Source organism: Typopeltis vanoorti, chromosome 8 (genome assembly GCF_054136105.1).
Source record: "Typopeltis vanoorti isolate ZY-2024b chromosome 8, IOZ_Tvanoo_1.0, whole genome shotgun sequence".
Lineage (NCBI taxonomy): Eukaryota > Metazoa > Arthropoda > Arachnida > Uropygi > Thelyphonidae > Typopeltis > Typopeltis vanoorti.
In genome coordinates, this window is record NC_143556.1 from 151,794,871 (window position 1) to 151,815,599 (window position 20,729).

At 36.0% G+C, this 20,729-nt stretch overlaps 1 protein-coding gene across 1 annotated transcript in view; it reads left to right on the forward strand.

Moving 5' to 3' along the window:
- Nucleotides 1–20,729, forward strand: part of mask (multiple ankyrin repeats single KH domain) — an 823,307-nt gene that overhangs the window by 16,809 nt on the left and 785,769 nt on the right. Inside the window, 1 exon segment of the mRNA XM_090396371.1 lies at nt 18,436–18,577. Coding sequence (XP_090252497.1) covers nt 18,436–18,577 — 142 coding nt within the window.

Below are 20,729 nucleotides of genomic sequence, written 5' to 3' on the forward strand. Positions count from 1 at the left end.
CACATTCAGCCTACGTAATATATAAGATCCAGCATAAGTCAGAACGCTAACCAATCTTCAGCTAGTATTAGTAACCATTCCATACCAACTGGCTGGAATGTACATGATGTTAATATATGTATATAGATAGATACTTGTTGTTGTGCCCAATGTATTTCTACAACCAACAGATAACACTAATAATAGGACTCTAGCGTTGATGTATTATTTTTTATTTTATTTTTTTTTTTATATATATGTTTTTTTTTTCCCACCAGAGGTCATTCCAACAATTGTTGTAGTGGTTGGGCAGTGTCTTTAACAAACCAGTTTGATTAGTGTAGCTTGTTTTCTGATGCTCCAGAAGATGACCTTGACATAAAGGTCGAAACGTCGAACGTAGATTTTAGTTATATTAAAATAAAGCTTTTATTCAAACATGGTTGTTGTCTCCATAATTTTCAAAAATGCATTTGGATCACCGTGTAAGCTTAAAAGAAAGGACTCAAAGGAATCATCTCAATCTGCCTTAAAAGAAGAAAAAAAAAATCTTCAACAGTTGTATACTTCTGGTCATGACATATGGAAGTGAAACATAGACTTTGACTAAAAATTGACCAACAAGTTGAGGATTACCCAGAGGAAATTGGAAAGATCATTACTCGGTATTACTGTTATAGATAGAAAGCACAATACTTGAATCAGAGCTCAGACTTGGGTGAGAGACATTATAACAGCCATTAAAAGATCCAAATGGCAATGGGCAGGTCAGGTTGCAAGAAGTAACACTTAAATTGACAAAGTGATATTGGAATGGTATCTTAGAGATGGAAAGAGAGCTACAGGAAGACCAAAGAGGTGGTGGGAGGATGAGATTAAAGGGATTGCTGAAACTCATTGGCATAGAAAGGCTTAAGATAAGAATGAATGGAGGACTTTTGGGGAGGGCCTTTGTCTAGCAGTGGACAGAAAATGGCCTAATGATGATTTATAAAACCCTTAACACACCCATGATTTGAATGTATACCATAGGATTACAAAAAAAATCCTTTCATGCATGGGAACCACAAAAATTTAGATAATTGAGACTTAATCTGCTGGACTGGTAACCTTAGTTTGCTTTTGCTCTAATCCCAAATAACACTAGCATATGACTGGTAGTACATTTATACTCTTACCACATGCTGTGATAACTCTGGTGACTGTATTTGTGCACAGTAATTCAGATGTGGTGTTATCAAAGCCTTGTAAAGTAGGGAAATAACTTCCTTTTTCTTATAGCCTATTCTCTTTAATGGCACAGTTATCAGATGTGGTGATTTAACTACTTTAGCATTATCCTCTAAACTTTAACTCGCTAATTCCCATTAACGTAAAACCCTGCTCATAATGTCCTTAATTCAGAATTAATAGCTTGATGCTTGCAACATGTGAACTTGCATTAATTGTCATTTGCTCTTATAACCAGTCAGTTCAAAGCAGTCTGCAGGGGTATCATCTACATTCATCATCACTCTCTTTGACGTTTCATCAACAGCAAAAATCTGAAATCTGAAACTCATCAACAATAGCCCAACTACAGAACTCTGAAATATGCTATTGGTCATATTCCTCCTCAGTGGCACAGCACCACATACGTAATTTTCTGTTGCTCCTGTCGATTAATCTGCCATTCTCCAATTATTGTAACATGTTTATTTTGCATACCACCCATTCCAGTTGGATCTTTGATTACTTGATTTTTACTAGACATTTAATAGACATGCATACTAGAAGTATAATGTTTTAAATAACAGCTTCACAAATATAAGAAAAACCTAAATAGAATTTATTACTCCTATATATTTCACTCAATATATCATGAGCTTCTTTCATGGAGAAGGTAGAAGAATTGTTAACATCTAAATTATGAATACAAGAAAGAGGCATGCAGCATGTATATAATATCATGTGTCTTCGTTTTATCTGTAGAAGTAGGAGGAAACACTAACAGTATTCTGAGAATTGGGTATGGATGTATAATTAATTTAAAAAATTATAAACAGTTAATAGCAATCGCTTCCTATAACTTAAAGATAGGTACACAATCTATCCAATTAAGATTAGAATGGTGACATAAGACTTCATGCAATTCAAAAAATAAACAGTGCTTTAAACCTGCTGTAGTGCAGCAGCAGCATCTTGGTATGGTTCTAGTGAGTAGTGTAGATGGCATGAGTAGCAAGGTTTGAACCTTCAGATTCCCAAAACGTATATAATATTGATGGATTCTAACCATAGCAAAATGGCCACTCTGTCCAAAGTAGCAAAAATCACAAGAATGGGATATTTGATAAACACCAGGCAAGATTGAGGTGATAATGTATCATTGATAGGCATCAAGAAAGATGACAACATTGGGCTAGTTTGAAGGTGGTATACAGATTATATGACTGTGAAGGGTTGAGGTTGTATGAAGTTGTGAAGGAGGGTGCGAGGAGTGGATTTTTTACACGGAGAATTGTTAGTGAGTGGAATTCATTGTGAATGCAGGTAGTTTAAATAACTTCAAAGCCCATTACGAAAGAAATGAGTCTGTTGACTCCATCGAGGTTATCAAAATAATAATAATATAATCTGTGTACTACCTTCAAGCCATTCTGAAAGTTATCTTTCTTGCTGCCTATTAAAGATATATTATCACCTATCCTTGTCTGGTCTTTATCAAATAGCCTATTCTTGTGATCTTAGCTACTTTGGACTATGATTAGAATCTAGGCACATCAAGATTTAATAAGATTTTTGAAATCTGAAGGCAGATAGTGAACAGCTAGCTTAGTGTTTTGGTTAACTTCTCTTTTATTCCATATTAATTTATTAATCTAGCTTCTCATCATATTACCTTTGCTTATTCTGTTGTCTATTTTCATATTTAATTTGCCATATCTTCACTAAAAATTGTCATTATATAGCTTGAAATGTTTAACCTGTTCTATAGGTTCTCCTTTTATCATGTAGTTGATATTTCCCATTTCTAGTCATTATATTTTTTTATTGCTGATTTTCATATCAAATTTATTACATTAGTTATTCAATATTCTTAGGAAATCATACAGATGTATACTGGATTTATTTAAAAGTATCACATATTTTATATTAATATTTCAGTGTAATGTTTCTTCCCTTCATGTGATCGATATATGTGGGTGGTCTGAAAAAGTTCTTAGCTTCAACTATAAATGGCAACGCTATCAGTAAGATTTTTTTTTTTTCTAAGTTGATACCTCTGTCATAAGTATCCATGTGAAATTGCAAGTCATTCTATCAAACCTTAGTTTTTTTTTATACAGCTGTCGGAAGCCAAAGTGTTGTCTGTATCCCTTGAAATGGATAAAATTGAGTATCGTGTGGTTAGAAAATTCTTTGTAAAAGAAGGTTTAATGGAAAAGATTCGTTCAGAGTTAATAAAAGTTTATGGGCACTCTTCTCCTTCATTTTCGACAATTAAGAAATGGGCTGCCGAGTTAAAAGTTGCCATACCAGCCTTGATGATCCACGTGAAGGACATCCAAATCACCAGAAAACCCTATCACGATATGGTATTGGTTGACTGGCGAGTCAAAGTGCATGAAATTGCTGAGACTATAGGCATTTCAAAAAAACATGTAGGATACCTTTTGCATGAAAAATTGCAAATGAAAAAGCTTTGCACAAGATGGGTGCACGCAGATCAAAAACGTACTTGCATGAAAATCTCTGAACAGTGCTTGGAGTGTTTTAACAAGAATGAAACTGATTTTGTATGTTGATTTATTACTATGGATGAAACTTGGATTCACCAGTACACATCAGAATCCAAACAGCAGTCAAAACAGGACAGAAGCCGGTTGTTCAGCGCCAAGGAAGACAAGGTCATGGCATTTTGTTTATGAATTATCTTGAAAAGGGTAAAACAATAGCCGAGGAATATTATTCCGATCTTTTAACCAGACTAGATGAAAAAATTTGAGAAAAGACCCAGTTTGCAGAAGAAAAAAATCATCTTTCATTAGGACAATGCACCTGCTCACAAAAGTGTTTTGGCAATGGGAAAATTAAGGGATCTGCACTATGAATTGTTGGAACATCTACCCTATTCCCCAGATTTGGCTTCCTCTGACTTCTATCTCTTCCCAAAACTAAAACTCTTCCTCTCTGGTCAGCGTTTTTCTTCGAATCAAGAGGTGATTGCAGCTGTGGAGAGGTATTTTGCAGATCTTACTTAGAACCACTATAGGAATGGGATAATGGTGCTGGAGCATCGCTGGAATAAATGTTAGTCTGAAGTGAGATTATGTTGAAAAAATAAAAATAATTTTAGCATTATTAATTCATTTTTTCATTGTTAGGCTGAGAACTTTTCAGACCACCCATGTAGAGAATGAATAATAGTGGTGATTATGTGCATTCTTTTCTCAAACATGATTTAACATCAAACCATTTTTCTATATCTTATTCAGTTCTTACAACTGATTTACAACTTAAATATAAATTATGTATTCTTGATATAATATACCATTTAAATCATATAAATTGTACTGTTTAGGAAACTTTTCTTTTGGTTCCTTGTCATATGACTGTTTTAGATAGCATCATCAGTAGTCCTAACAGGCAATTCTTGGACTTCGCAACTGCAATTCAAGGATAACGTGGTTAACCCTATGCTTCCTGGAGTATCCTATATCATTAGATGTGTGTGTTCATGGGGCCGGTTTGCCTCTGTTCTGGGGGACGAAAAACCCTAGTTTCTGGGGTTTTTCGTCCCCAGAAACCCTAGTTTCTGGGGACGAAACAGAAAAAAAAACCCTATCTCCATATGAGACTGGCTAAACTCCCCATTCATCGAAACAGACCAGATTAAGGTTCCTCACATCACGGATGGGAATCAAACCCAGGTTTTTCCAATCAAAGGGCTTCATCTGTACCGACTGAGCTATTAAGGCTCCTTTTTTGGATATACCAAACTCAAATACAGATCATTGCTATATTCCCATGAGTTCACAACTATCTGTATTCAAGTGAAAATCTGAACTTGGCTTCTCCAAATTTCTCTTCCATAATGTTTATTAGCATCTCATCATCTGGAATTTGACTTTCTAACCATGCCTTCTGAATTGTTCAGTGTAGACACTGTAAATTATTTTACACTCCCATATTTGAACATTATTGGTCCATTGTCATCTTCTCTGATTCCTTTTCAGGTTTTTGTTGGTTTTTTCCACCTTGAGTATTGATATATATTTCCACTTTGAGTATTAATATATTCCAGATTGCATTCCTTTTGAATATTTTCTACTGCTGTTCTGCCACTTCTTGTTTCATTCAGTATCATTCAAAGTAATTATGCTAGATATCGAGATTATCTTCTGAGAATCTCTTCAGCTTTCCAAAAATGGATGTAGTTCTTGTGTTCCGAAATTCTGATGTTCGATGTCCTGCCTGTTTGGCCAAAGTAAGACAATTTACAGCTGCAAGGGACCTGGTATACACCAGGTAGGTCTAGGGGAAGTGGTTGGTTTTTAGTGGAGCGGATGCCAATTTTCTGTATGGTCTGTAACAGGAAATCAAGTCATGTTTTTTTAAGATTTTGGTAATTTTTTCGGAGGTTCCTTGGATGTAGGGAATGGTGATAGATATAGAGTAATCCTTGTTGTGCAAGGGGGGGGGTTGTGGTTTGTAGGTTTCAATATTTTTTGGGGGGTAGCCATTGGCTGAGAAAGTGTTGAGGATGTGATTTAGTTCAGTGTTTAGGGCCATGTCGTTAGAACAGATTAGTTTAGCCCTGTTGTATCGTGTTTTCACCACTCCATATTGTTGTGTGTGTGTGTGTGGGGGGGGGGATTGTTGGTGAATGTACCTGCCTGTAAACTGTCTTACTTTGGCCAAACAGGCTGGACAGTGAATATCAGAATTTCGGAACACAAGGACTACATCCGTTTTCACAAGTACAGCCATTCTGGTCTTGCAGACCATGCCCTGGATACACGCCACAGAATATGGAGGAAGAAAGCTACAGTAATACACCGTAGCAAATACAAATTCGAAAGACCATTTATGGAATCAGCCTTAGCCCTAAGAAACTCTCCAAACCTCTACAAATTTGGTTGTATGAGACTGCCTCAAATTTGGGAGGCTTACATCAGCAGACCTTCAGCCCAATGGCCAAGAACACCTACTTAGCCTGCTAGGGAACACCAACAGGACTCTTAGAAGAACAATAGTTTCATCACTTCATTCTCAGTTACTGTGTTGTGGTGCCTATGTGCACGTTCCTTTTTTTGTAAGTTCCTTTTGAAGATGGCAACGTGACGTTGCCGAAATATCGGAAATATTTATTAAAGTGTAATTTAATTTATATTGGTATCTATGTTGTCAATTCCTTAAGTGATTTAGCAGTACTTGAGTTACTAGCAACTTCCATATTATTATTATGGCAACCTCCACGAAGTAGGCAGCCTTATCCTTGGGGACCTGTTTAACTAACATCTCTGCCACATTACAACCATTTATTTATTGGAAGTTTATTTTGCACTTGGTTAGACTATAATAAATTTAGTTTAATCCTTTATCCAAGTGTAAGCAAACAGAGTTTGCACCTGAAAATATCTTCAGGACGGAGGTAAGGTGGTACATCCCTTGGCAAATGGTAGCAAAGGTGGATCAAGCTCTCAACCGGTTGGTAACTCGTATAGATATATGACCTCTCAAATTGCTTCTGACTTAGTATCGCCAGTCTGGGTCTGCCTCCCACTGACGAAACCTCAATAAAGGTCGAAACCAGTCTGGGTAGTGGCCCTTCCCTTAATGCATAGCAGTATACATGTCTGCAAGGAGATGATCTTTGCATTATGGGAGATACTGAGACAGAGAGTGATGATAGTTTGATTCACCTTTGCTATGAGTTGCCAAGAATGTACCACCTTACCTCAGTCCTGAAGATATTTTCAAGCGCAAACTTTGTTTGTTTACACTTGGATGGAGGATTAAACTAAATTTATTATAACCATTTATTTAGGTCCCTTATTCTAGCAATGCATGCCACTCACTCATCACCTTCCATATAAAAAATCTACTCGTGCTCTTCTTCACCACACCTTTATACCACTTCCCACGGTAGCATCTGACCCTCTACTCTCTTTATAATTCCCCTCTGTATTATCTGGTAAAATTTCCTTGGTAACTTAAATGTTTCTAATTATATTATCTCATTGCCTCCTGTTCATTAAACTGCAGTTTACATTCTCTGAAACTCTCCACACAACCCACATTCCATGGTCCTGATAATACCTTGGTCATTTATTTCTGGACTTATATCGGGTAACCTAGTTTTCAACACAGTGAGAACTAGGTTACCCGATTTGAGTATGAGGGATGATGGTTGAGAGTTGAATTAAACCCCCTAGGGTTTATGATAAGATGTAAATTGATAAGTCCGGATAAGGAGGTAGTGGTGCCAGTGGTTAAAGCACTGGCCAGACACATGGTCTAATGTACTCAAATTTACTAACCTAGTTTTCACTGTGATATAGAAAATATTCAGCATGTTCTGAGAGATTGCAGTATATATGGAATGTTTGTAGAACATTCAGAGATTGTTCTACGATGAGCTAAAATCTCATTGTAGTTCGTTGTGGAACTCAGCAATGTGATCAGTAGGAAAATTGATGCAGTTCATAATTATACTTAGTGGACACGTTCATGAATTAAGTCATAGGAGTGAGAGACTGCTAAAATGCTTACATAAATTACTTATTGTATTATTGTCCCATAGAGCCTGTGTAGCTCAGTGGATGTGGCGTTTGCACACCACGGCGCTTAGCCGCACGAAGGAAAACTTGGTTTCGAGTCTAGTCTGCGACTAGAGGAAATTTTTCTAAGTCTTTTTTCGACCGGTTCCCAAGTTAGTTGATCTCTGGCAAGGGCAAGCGGGTTTTTCCTCCCGGAAACTCAAGAAAATCGACCGTAGAACCCACATTATTTCAGACATTAAATATATTGTGTTAGGGTTAGGGACCACGAGATGGCGGCACATTTGAGCCTTCTCTCTTCACTGTGTACTGCTTAATTAGGGATAGCCTTGGGCCATCTATCTCTGATTGGTACCAGTGGAGATTGAACTGCCCACTCAGTCTCCAAAAGTTAGATAGGGCTAAATGGCCTCGCCTACTCCCTGTATACGGGAATAAAAAGGCGTTAGCTGATTTTTTTTTTTTTTTTATTATTGTCCCATTAGATTGCCATTATGTCTGAGCAGTTTTATACATGAAATTTGTAGCATATAGGTTAAAGAAATTAGACTTTTGGATGCTATTGGATATGGATGCTACTTCAAAATGAATTTTATTGGCATCATTGGCTGCGTTTTCAATATTTGTCATGCAGAATGACGAGGTATAAAGAGGATGTTTAGGAATAATGGCAAAATCATGTATTTTGGTGAGAACTAGTCTTGGTAGGAGATGGGGGCATGTTAAGGTGTTAACCCATCTGTTAGTGAGTAGCAATGTAATGTTGGGCAAATTTTTAGTGAATTAGTAGTTGGATAGGTGTGAAATTTTTTAACAGAAAAAGGATATAAAGTTTTTTACATGTCGAAGAAGCATTGCAACTTCACTTTCAGTAGTCATCTACCATGCTTGCTGGAGGTGTAACATGAATATTGTCATATTTCATATGTGGAGTAAGGTTCTGGTTTCTTCTCCCAAATATGGTAGAGTGTGTGTGTAAGGCACACTGTTGAGGGCCAAATTGACTGGGGACTGGACACCAAGCACTTTTGTAAAGTGTCTAGTCCCTGGCCTGAGAAAATGAGACCTCTTTATTAAATTAAAGAGAATTTTTCTGAGAAAATTAAAGATCTCTCTCTAATAATGAAATTATAGTTTCTTTTGATGTAGTCTCTCTATTCAGCAACATCCACTACAAGAGACTTCCGTTTTTGCAGTCTTATTTTCCAGAATATATTGTTAGCTTATTTAAATTCACAAATGAAGTAGACCTTTTATGTGTTGGAACAAGTTGTTCTAATGAATTAAAGGAGCAGTGAAGGGGAGTCCTGTCTTACCACCTTCATATTTTATGGAGCATCTAGAAAATTATCTTTTCCACACTATTTTAACTCAGTTTTGAACATGGCTTTGTTTTGTTGATATCTTTGCAGTCGGGTTCCATTTGTAGTAAAAATTACTTCAGTTCCTGAAAAAAAAATTCTTTTTACTCCCATATCAAATTCACTATAAAACCTAAATCCAACAACATTTTCCCTTTTTGGATACCTTAATAATTTGAAATCCTACAGGTGATGTTGAATTTTTGATTTATTGAAACCAACCTTTACTGGCAGATACATTCACTCATCTTCACATCCTCATTCGTCACAGAAGATAAATATTATTGAAAGTCATGCATGCAGAGCTCATGTAATCTACTCTTCTGAACTCCATTTGTGAGATGAACTAAATAAGATTAAAAGCAATCTGATGTCTAAAGGATACAACAAACTCCATTTAGAAAATTATTGATAATTATCATCTGTTGACAGACTACAGTCTAATTCTTTCTTTCTTAATCCTCCTCTTCTATCTTTTATGGTGTCTAGGTTTCCTTATTCTTGCAACCACAGGTCGTCTCGAGGATTAGGTGGTAGGGAGTTTTTTTCAGGTGAAAAAAAACCCATACCTCCATATGAGACCAGCTAACTCATCTTTCATCGAAAGAGACCAAATAAAGGTTCCTGACGTCACTGACGGGAATCGAACCCAGGTCTTTCCGACCAAAGAACTTTGTGCATAATGATTAAGCTACGGCGGCTCCTACATGATGTGAAAAGAATTTCCATACCTTATACCTTAAAGGACCACCTGAACAAACTGCTGAGATTCTTTGCAAATTCAATCTATACACTTCATGCAAACCAGTTTAGAAACAGTTCTCTCTCTTACCATCTACAAATGCTACATTATCACCTTCCTCTCTTTATCTCTCTCTCCTTACCAGGTATCAATCAGGTACCTTGCTTATGTAATTTTTGTGACTTTGGACAGACAAGCTACTCAGCTTTCGTTAGAATCCTAGAACATCAAGAGTATATCATTTTTTGTAATTTGTTAAGTCCGGCCTTGCTTCTCATGCTAGTGATACTAAGCACAGAGATTCTTTGGCATCGAACAAAGAATCATCATTCCAGTAAGTTCAAATTTGATAGTCTTTTTCATGAAACATGAAATGCTAAAAATTGTCTGAACCACTGCCATGACTGTGTCAGTTTCCATGTTTTCAGGAAGTGATTACTATTAATTGTTTATAGTTTTTTTTAATAATCTGAACAAAATTTTACAAATGTATTTAAAATAAAGAGCCAATAGGGTTCATTTCGGCGATTTAAAAATTATTTAAATTCAGGGGATATTAAATACCACATTGTTTTAAAACCAAATAAGAAACTCAAAGATCAGAATCAAAGAGTTTCATGCCGAAATGAAGCCTATTTTCTCTTTATTTAAAATAATTTACGGGTGCGCCTTTTTTGACAACTCGTATAGCAGATTATATAAGTTCTTTTCGCTATAGCCTTAGTATTATTTTGATCTAGCTACTCACTGATGAGATCTCAATAAAGATCGAAACCGGTCTGGGTAGTGACCTCCCACCATAATGTATGTAAACTGATGTAGTTTGAAAGAGGCATTGTGATACGTTGCCATGTTGCAGGCCTATCTATTTGGCAAATTGTTGACAAATAGGCCTACCCTATTTACCCAAATCGAAAGACCTTGCTTGAAGACTGTACTGTTTGTAATTTAAACTAACATGTCTGCTCCAATTTCACAGAGATCAAGCTAGAAGGGAAACCAAATTATTTGCTGTCAGCAGTGACCTAACACAAATTATTCACCTATGATCCAGAATTGGATAATTTTTTTTTTTTTAAAGTTAAGGGATATTACATTCCATATTGTTTCTTAGCCGAATAAGAAAATCAGAGAGTTTCATGCCAAATATAGAAACTATATAAAGTTCGGCAATTCCAAGCATAAGCAAATACCTGGATAGTGCAACACCTGACCCATTTTGTAGTGCAAACTGAGGCAACTGATAGTAAGGGTGGAGCAAGCTCTGACCACTATTCTTGGTATTTACCCATTATGAAAGAAGGTCTGGGTAGTGACCTTCTTTCATAATGTAGAACAGTAATATAGCTCCTAGGAGCTAAGTTCATATTATGGGTAAATACTAAGAATAGTGATCAGAACTTGCTCCACCTTTACTATGAGTTGCCTCAGTTTGCACTACCAAATGGGTCAGGTGTTGCACTATCCAGGTATTTGCTTACGCTTGGAATCGCCGAACTTTATATAGTTTCTATATTCGGCTAAGAAACAATATGGGATGTAATATTTCTTAACTTAAATAAGTCCATGTTGCTGAATTGAATCCTTTGGCTCTTCATATAATTAGAATTGGATAATCCTTATTATCCCAACATCCTGAATCTTTTCTTAACTAGACTCTCTTCTTAGCAGCATTTGCTCATAATGCAATTTCCTTTCTTGCTGATTGATTTCCCCCCCCAGCTAATCACAACCTTGTGTCCTAGCACTACTACAGTGTTACTTGAACTGATCCAAACACTTGCTCTGACCAAATAACTGAAATAATCCTTGCTGGAATTGAGGACCTTTATTCTCCATTCCACATGGATTCCTGACCATTATTCAGTCAGCTATAGCTCTCCAACAAGCATTCTTAAGTAGCCAAATGCCTTAAAATTTCAGTTTTGCACTTAGCCTACACTGCTGCCCACAAGATCTGTAAAAATTCATCAACAATACAAAACATTTTGAGAGCTTAAAAAAAAAAATACCCATTTGACTCCAGTTCTAGCAGCAGTTCAAGGTTCTGGTTCCTTTCTAAGTCTGTCTTATGCTTCCATGTCTCTCGCATCTAGATGACCATAATAACATGATCTAAAGATAATGTTAACTTCTTGGCATCAGTCTTCTTCATTTCAGATGTACAAACCTTTCGCTCTGTACAAACACTTTTTCTTGTATCCTCTCATCTTTTGCCAGCAAACATTCATAAAAATCCTCAATCTTGATACAAAGTGTCCTAGTTCAGATGGTCTATCCCTTCATGTGTGCTAAAACTTGCTCTTGAATTAATATTTGTGATGTATATACATTGTCATTCATCTGTTATCTGTCCAGCAACATAGCAGCCTTTATCTCTGGCCTTCTCCAAAAAAAAAAAAAAAAAAAAAAAAAAAAGGTGTGTGTGTGGGGGGGGGGGGGATAAGTCAGCCAACAAACTATCATCTCACTGCCTTTACCTTAATGACTTTCTCTATTGCTTTCAATAATATTAAGAACCAGTTTCTTAACTACCTAGAAACCTATCAGTTAGTGATCACTAATTTGAATTTTGTCACCCTTGCTTCATAGTAGTTATCTTATCCACACCTTCCATATCTCTGGATGCAACCCATTGCAGAGTTTGGAAAAGTATCAGGAGCAACCACTCATGGATATTTCTAAGCATTTCACTGAGGATAAGCATTCATAAAAATCAGACACCAGAAAAGACCGAAAAAAAAATCCAGAACAGACACAGTTAAGACAATATGCTGATTAGTAGTCTTAGCTGCTTTGGCCATAATTCCAAACAGCCTTTTGTGTTTGAGTTACCGGTTTCCTTTTTGGTTGTTCATGGCACATAATGGTGTTTTTTTGCTGGGGGATCCCACAACTTTGCTTTCATCCATACTCTTCCTTCTGTACCTTAATGATCTTCTCTAGTTAACCTCAAATCGTATCTGTACTTTTGCTGATGAAAGTGCAATTTATTTAAGATAGCTCGTAATGCTAAAATGATTAAAATATCTATATCTTCCATAATGATCATCTTGTTCTTGACTGGGTTAAGAATAATGTAATGAATTTCAGTACTATCCAAATAAAATCCTGCATTATTTTTCAGAAGAATGTTCTTGCTTCACTCTTTCTTACTTTCAATAATATTAATATGAAGATAAAAACTGAACTTGTCAATATCAGTTTTCTCTTCTTGGATTGACTTTCACACACACACTTATCTTGGTGCAAGCACCTTTCATCCTATAACCTCCAGAAAACGGTTCTCTTTCACTCAAAAGATTGCTTCTCATCTGCATAATTCCTAACATGTCATGAATCCCAAACCTGCCTGACCTTAGGAAATGCTTCCTGCATTTGGATGTTGCACTAAAAAACCTTTTTGAGAGCTAGTGTTGCACCAGAAAACTTCCTGAGAGATGTCCAGAAGAGGGCATTCTGTTAAATAGATGAATGACCCTCCCTCACTAACTTCCTCCAATCCCTTTCTAATAATTTTGTTGCTGCTTTTTCCTTTTTTTTTTTATAGGTATTTTTGTGGACACTGCTCTTGCCACCACCATACCTTTTCTGCCCTGTAATCCTGTACGAACACAAGCAGCTGCTGTATGGTAAACATCCATACACTGCCCAAAAATTTATCGCACCAACTTCGCACCCTGGCTCTCCAAGAAATGTATTGATGCCTTTTCTTCCAATCACTTGCTCACACATGGCACTGTTCTATTATGTTGGAGGTTTAATGGATTATTGACAGCACTAAGAAAGGATTAAAAACTAATTTTAATGCTTCCAATATTTCATCTGTCATTGAGACATCTTCAGGTAGTACAAATAACACTTGTAGTATACACACAAAGATCACACAATATTCAATGAAACACATGGGTGACTCTGAAGTCCTATCTAGGTGGTGTGCCCTCTATGGGTGTTTGTGATTGGAACCTCTCACGATTGTTTCCCAAATTTTGGGAAGTTTTATGCATTCGTATTTGTTTAAATTAAGTTCTGAGTGCTTAAGGGTCAAAGCTATATAACTGAGAGGAAACCTCCACAGAGTCTTCAAAGGAATTCGGAGAACCAACCAGGGCTTCTGACCTAATGTCCAATTCTCACCTTCTCGTGTTGCACCCTGTTAGTTAGTATCTACCTGGATACTGAACGGATGAGGATGGGCTGGCAATTTGGGATTTAGCTGACCAAATTGTATTCTTATTGGCTTAAACCAAAATTTCAAATGATGGTACAACATAACAGAATTTCATGCTGGCTGGGGCATCGCCCATTTAAACAAGGCCCCCATTCTTTTTTCCCAGGGAAGCGGGGCAAACAGCGAAAAGCCAGCTACTGGAACAAATCCTAAAAGAAACCCTAACTCAACATCAGAATTCAAGATCAGTACTATCAACATAAGAAGCCTGAATGGCAAAGAAATGGAGCTAGCTGAGGAATTGAATAAGTACCAGATTGACATAATAGGGGTGACTGAAGCAAAAAAGACAAAACCTGATGAGATCTTTCTGAGCAATAAATATAAAATGTTATATTCAGGCAATGACAACCAAGGAAAAGCCATAGTATTCAATTATACGAGACTAATCTTGAATGGCAGGCAGTCTCAAGTAGAGTGATGTGGGCAGATATGAGAATGGGAAACCGGACAATGAGACTTATTTGTACCTATGGTTCTACTAAGGTAGAAGTGGAGGAATTTTTTGGGGCTTTAGAGAAAGCAATTGACACAATGAAAGAGGAGAAGTTGGTCCTTGTTGGGGATCTAAATAGCAGAGTAGGAAATGATTGTCAGATATACAAAAATATTTGGAAAATTTGGAGAAAAGAGCAAAGCTAATAATAATGGCAAATACCTGTTGGATTTCTGCTCAGGACATGGACACTGGTTATTACTAACACAATCTTCCAACATAAAAATGTGCACAAATTCACATGGAGAGAAGAGGCAAGGAATAAGAAAAGTCTCATTGACTATGTTATTGTTGATAGTGATGTTTTCCCACTGGTGCAGGACACCAGCCTGTTCAGAGGATTTGAAATTGGAAGTGATCACTGTTAATCTTGAGCAAGATAAAATTGAATTTCATATTGAAAAGAAGAACATGTAAGAAAGTTTTAAAGTGAATAAAAGTTAAGCAGCTCTCAGATGTGAACTGTTGACTAAAATATTATTCAAGAAAAAATGAAAGAGTGTGAGAGCAGGAACCAAACTTTGGAGATTTAATGGCAAACCCCTAAGAAAACACTGATTGATTCAACCAGAGAGGCATTGTGGTGAGGTTGTGTGCAGGGATAGAAATATCAGAACCCCATGGCAGACACAGGAACTTAAAGAGGCAGTGAAGGAAAAGAAGAAAGCGAACTAGGGGCCATACATGGAAACTGGTCAAGAGTCTGGTTAGCAACCAGACTGTTAGAACTAGGTTTTATGCTTGGAGAGTGGTGAATGAGTGGAATAAGCTGCCAGTGTCTGTTGTGGGTACCATGACTCCAAGTGAGTTCAAAGCAAAGTATGATAGATACTGAGTGGATGCTGAATAGTTGTTCTGGACATGATGTTTAGGGCCTCCTTGATGAGTCTAAGGACCCCTTGGAGTTGCCCATAATAATAATATCAAAAGCTCCTGGCAAATAAGTCAGCTTGTGCTCTTAGAGAATACAGAGACAAATGTAAGAAAGCTAAACACTGTGTAAAAACTGGCTAAGCAAGTCATGGGAGGACATTGGCAAGAAAATATATATCACGAAGGTGGCAAGATATTCTGGAGGTTGTTGAAGCTCAGAAATGGAGGAAAGAGTGCTGTAAAAGGAATTAAAGATGATAAAGATGACATGAAAACAGAAGAAAAAGATATCCTTGAAGTATGGAGTAATTACTTTGAAAAACTGCTAAATGAAACAAGCAGTGATGACAGCACAGTGATAAAAAACACTGACCAGGCATGCATTCAGGAATACATATCCATAGTTGAAGTAGAAAAAGCTTGAAATGTGGAAAGGCAGCAGGAGTAGATGATATTCGACCAGAAATGCTGAAGTATGGTGGTATAAGAGTCTTACAGTGGCTGCACCGCATAGTTCAGAAAGCCTGGACAGAGGGACGAATTCCCGATGATTGGAGTAGAGCTCTAATAGTACCCATATATAAAATGGGAAATAAAACTGAATGTGAGAATTACAGAGATATTTCATTACTGAGTGTTCCTGGTAAGATATATGCAAGTATATTTGAGAAACGGTTGAGAAGGATTGTGGATTGGTGAAGAACAAGCTGGATTCTGGCCAAATAGAGGCTGCCATGATCAGATTTTCACTTTATGAAGATAGTTGAGAAATCATGGGAATTTAACAGAGATCTGTATTTAAGTTTTGTAGATCTGGAAAAGGCATACGACAAGGTGCCAAGAGAGAATTTATTCCAAACACTACAGTTATATGGTAGTAATGGGGCATTATATCAAGCAATGCTAATAATTAGTCTTTATTTAAGTTGTAAGTCAGCAGTTAGAATTGAAGGAAGTACACGAAGATGGTTTAATGTTAAATCTGGTGTCAGACAAGGATGTACATTATCCCCTCTGTTATTCATTATCTATATGGATCACATTATGAAGGAAAGTGGTATTAAACTTGATTTCAAAATTGGAGGTATTAATCTTGGCCCTTTGCTTTATGCGGATGATGTTATACGTCTAAATAAATCCGCTATAAGTCTGTAAGATTCCCTGACTATATTGAGTAACTGCTGTAATAGATATGGTATGAAGGTCAGCATTAAAAAGGCAAAGACAATGAAAATAGGCAGAAACATTGAAAATATCAACCGCTTTGTGAATGGAGAACTTATAGAACAAGTAAAACATTTCAGCTACTTAGGCCTACACAAGACTTAGGCTTATACAAGAGTGTTTAAACCAGTTTTAACTTATGGATCTGAAAGTTGGGTTAGAAGTAAAGCACTTGACCAAAGACTAGAGACTCCAGATATGAGAATCCTGAGAAATATTAGGGGCATAAACAGATGACATCATTGGCAATATCATATTAAAAACAAGGATATTAGGAAAGAACTTGATATTGTCAGCATCCAGGAATGCATTAGCAAAACTAATCTCAGGTGGTATGGTCACTTAAACGGAATGGGAGAGGAAAGATTAGCAAAATAAGTGTTCTCTGCAAGGTTGGCAGGAAAAAGACCCAGAGGAAGACCAAGATAAAGGTGGATTGACACAGTAAAAAGTGCCTTAGAAGACAGAAATATAAGACCTGATAATATAGGAGTCTTGACATTTAACAGACTGATTTGGAGGAAAATTGTAGATAGGAAGTTAGTAATGATGTAAATTTTTCATGTAGTACTATCATATCCTGTACACCCCTTGAGGTTATATAACAGGAATTTGATGATGATTTCTGAGTGCCAATGCAGATTCCACTGCAGTCTTCCCTTTTTAAATTTACTATGGTAGAACATAGTGGTTTTCTTCCAGAAGATCCTGTGAGTGGTATCCAATACATGGTCTAACCAAGGCATCTGCAATCACCACTATGGTGAATTTGGTCTTGCAGACCATGTATTGGATACCACTCACAGGATCTTCTGGAAGAAAACCATGATGTTCTACCATAGTAAATTTAAAAAGGAACAACTTTTTTTTTTGAATCTGCAGCAGCACTCGGAAATCAACCTGCTTTAAACAAATACAGATGCATTAAACTTCCCAAAATTTGAGAAACAATACTTGTCAGAGATCCCAGTTTACATTCTAGCCAACCTACAAATGGCCATAGAGGGTGCACTACCTAAATAGGACTTTAGTCACCCACATGTTTTATTGAGTATTTTACATGTCATTGTGTGTGTGTATGTGCTACAAGTATCCCCTGAAGATGTGTCAGTGACTAAGTGAAATATTGGAAGTATTAAAATTAGTTTTTAATCCTTAGTGCTGTCAATATCTCCAGCATGGGCACTGTTTCATTATAGGTTTTGTGTGTGTGTGTGGAGGGAGATTGAATGAATATGGTGTATTGTATTTTAGATTGCCTCATGTATTTTAGAAGAATATGTTGAATATTTGTTTGATGGCTACTTCATATAGAAATGCTTTTTGGCTGGGGGGGGGGATGTGACTCCATACATTAAAGGTTATGAATGTACAGTATCTGAATACAGTTGGTGGGCTAAGGATATTTTATTTTATATTGATTTTTTTATTTATTTTTAATGTAACCCAGAATCCTTCTCTAGAAACCACAAATTAAAATTTTTCAAATCACTGTATTCCTTCAGTAAATGAGTTGATATGCATTCCAAAAAAAAAAAAAAAAAAAAAAGCTGCCTTTAAATATTTCATAGTGATCGAATTAAGTTCCATGAGGATTGCATTTAAATATTGTTTAAATGTTTTAATTTAATTTTAAAAATATGAATATTTTAGTTTTAAATTGTATTTTATAATTGTGCAATTATGAAACTTAAATAAAATAATAGTTTATGTACATAATATTAATCCGTAATATCTATGAATATCTTTTGAATATTCTACAGGTAGAATCCTTTATATTAGATCAGGGTGACTTGGATGAACCAGTTTTAGATACTTCTAAGTTCCTGTTGTCAGCTGAGGGTACTGATACAAGTATTGATCCAGAAACACAAGCTCGTTTGGAAGCACTTCTGGAAGCTAGTGGTAGATATATACATATTTTAGAAACTTACAGAAATTTATTATTATATTATTAGAAATTTATAAGGACGTCTTAAGAATTGAAGCTAGATAACTTGGGGTTGAGATCCTTTACATATCTTATAAGAAAAGCAGAGGACTGATTTGGGTTTCTACACTAGTGTCATATGTTTGTTTTTGTTTAATCCATTACTAGTTGTTTACTGAATTCATGCAAGAAAATGGATCAAACTGTGTGCTATTTGTGTTAAAGTTACACATACATTATGATTGTACAACATAAAACATATCATATGCTAGATTGTCACTGATTTTACACAGGCATTGCTATTTTCATCAGGGATGGGGGGAAACAGTCAGCTACTCGAACAGTCTTAACAGAAAATAGGCACCATGAACATGAGAAGCATCAGTTGAAAAGAAGTGATGCTAGTAGAGGAATTAAATATCATGTCAACACATAACTGGTTACTGTGACTAAGAAGGGAAGAACAGATGAGATTGATCTAAGTAATAAATACGAGATGATTTTTTCACGTACTAGGAATCAGGGAAAGGGAGTATCTATAATATTTTAATGCCAAACATAAATTTATTGAATAAGAGCCATTCTGATGTGGCAAATTTCAAAATGAAAATTGGACATTTTCATTTTTGTAGACTTGTGCCTCTGGTTGTAAGGAGACTTCTAAATTGGAAGTAGAGAAATTTTAGTCACACTAGTTATTTCTTATTTTCTGTTATTTTTAATAATATTCATGTATAGTGAGCAAATTATCATATTTGATAATTTTCTATAATTATCAAATTATCATCAAAACATTATCAAATTATCATATTTGATAATGATTTGCCAACATGCCAAATGTAACTATTTGGCATGTTGGCAAAATTTTATTTTTCTAATTTCACCATAAACTAACCCATTTATTGGAAATTGGGGGTAAAAAATGAAAACATTTTGTTAAAAAAACAAAATTAAATTGAAAAATAACAAAAGCCCCCCCCCCCAAAAAACCTCTTTTTTTTTGTTTAGCATTTGTTGAAATAAGTTTAGTTTGACATTTAAAAAATTGCTGCACTGCAACAATTTTGTTGCATACACATAAGAGTTAATACACGAGACTTCATAATTCTTAATTATGAAGTCTCGTGTATTTATTCTCGTGAATAAATACACGAGATATTCTCGTGAAGTCTTGTTATTTCTGACTTGCTTTCTTTGAAGCAAGTCAGAAATAACAAGCTTTCTTTGCTATTTGGAGACAACTGTTTATGAGGGTCTTTCATACAAGAATTCGTATGAGACAGTACAGTTTTGCTGGAAATGAAGTAGGTGTTATTTCTGACTTGCTTTCTTTGAAACAAAATAATTTTTAATTCTATCCAGAGTAAAGCCATTAGAAGTTTGCAAATGAAACATTTCTTATTTTCAATGTTTCAATGAAAGGCGGGATTGTGATTTCGGGGCCCTGTGATTTACTCTCTTGTTATTATAAGACAGTTATGGTTCCAGGGACAGTTAGTCACCTGGTGACCAACCTGTCGTTGTTGCAGTAGAAATTAGAGTATCAGGGTGGTTGGCAGTTGATTGTTGTGGTTGGAGAAAGGAGAATTTGGTTTTCAAGGTCTAATAAAAAGGCCTAGCAGAAGTCTTGGTAGTGCCAGGCTATCTTTGCACTTCACCTACGCCTTTATCCAGTCTGTTTCAAACGAGTCGACTCTTTGATACAGGATGGTAATCTCACAAGTTATTAATTGCTGAGGCAAATTGCACAACAATTCCAACTTTGAGGTGTGGTGCGGAAGTGGCCCCCACCCAGTTTTTGTGTTCTGTATTTCTTCAAGCATTCTAAAATGTCAGAGGAAATACTACGTATTTTCTTTGGGGTTGGGTGGTGGGCTAAAAAAGAGAAAAGTTAGTTATTTTATACAGCATATTTACCGATTAATCTGAGATTAATAAAAGTTATTATTATTAAATTTCATTTGGACAGTGAGAAAAAAAAATAGTAGTTTAAATAACCCTGCAAAATATTTCTAATAAAAAAGGAATTTCAGCTGAAAACTGAAATTTAATCTTATGTCATTTTTTGCGTGCTTTCTAAATCCCCATATTTCATTAAATTCCATCCACTAGCCAGTGTGGAGTTAT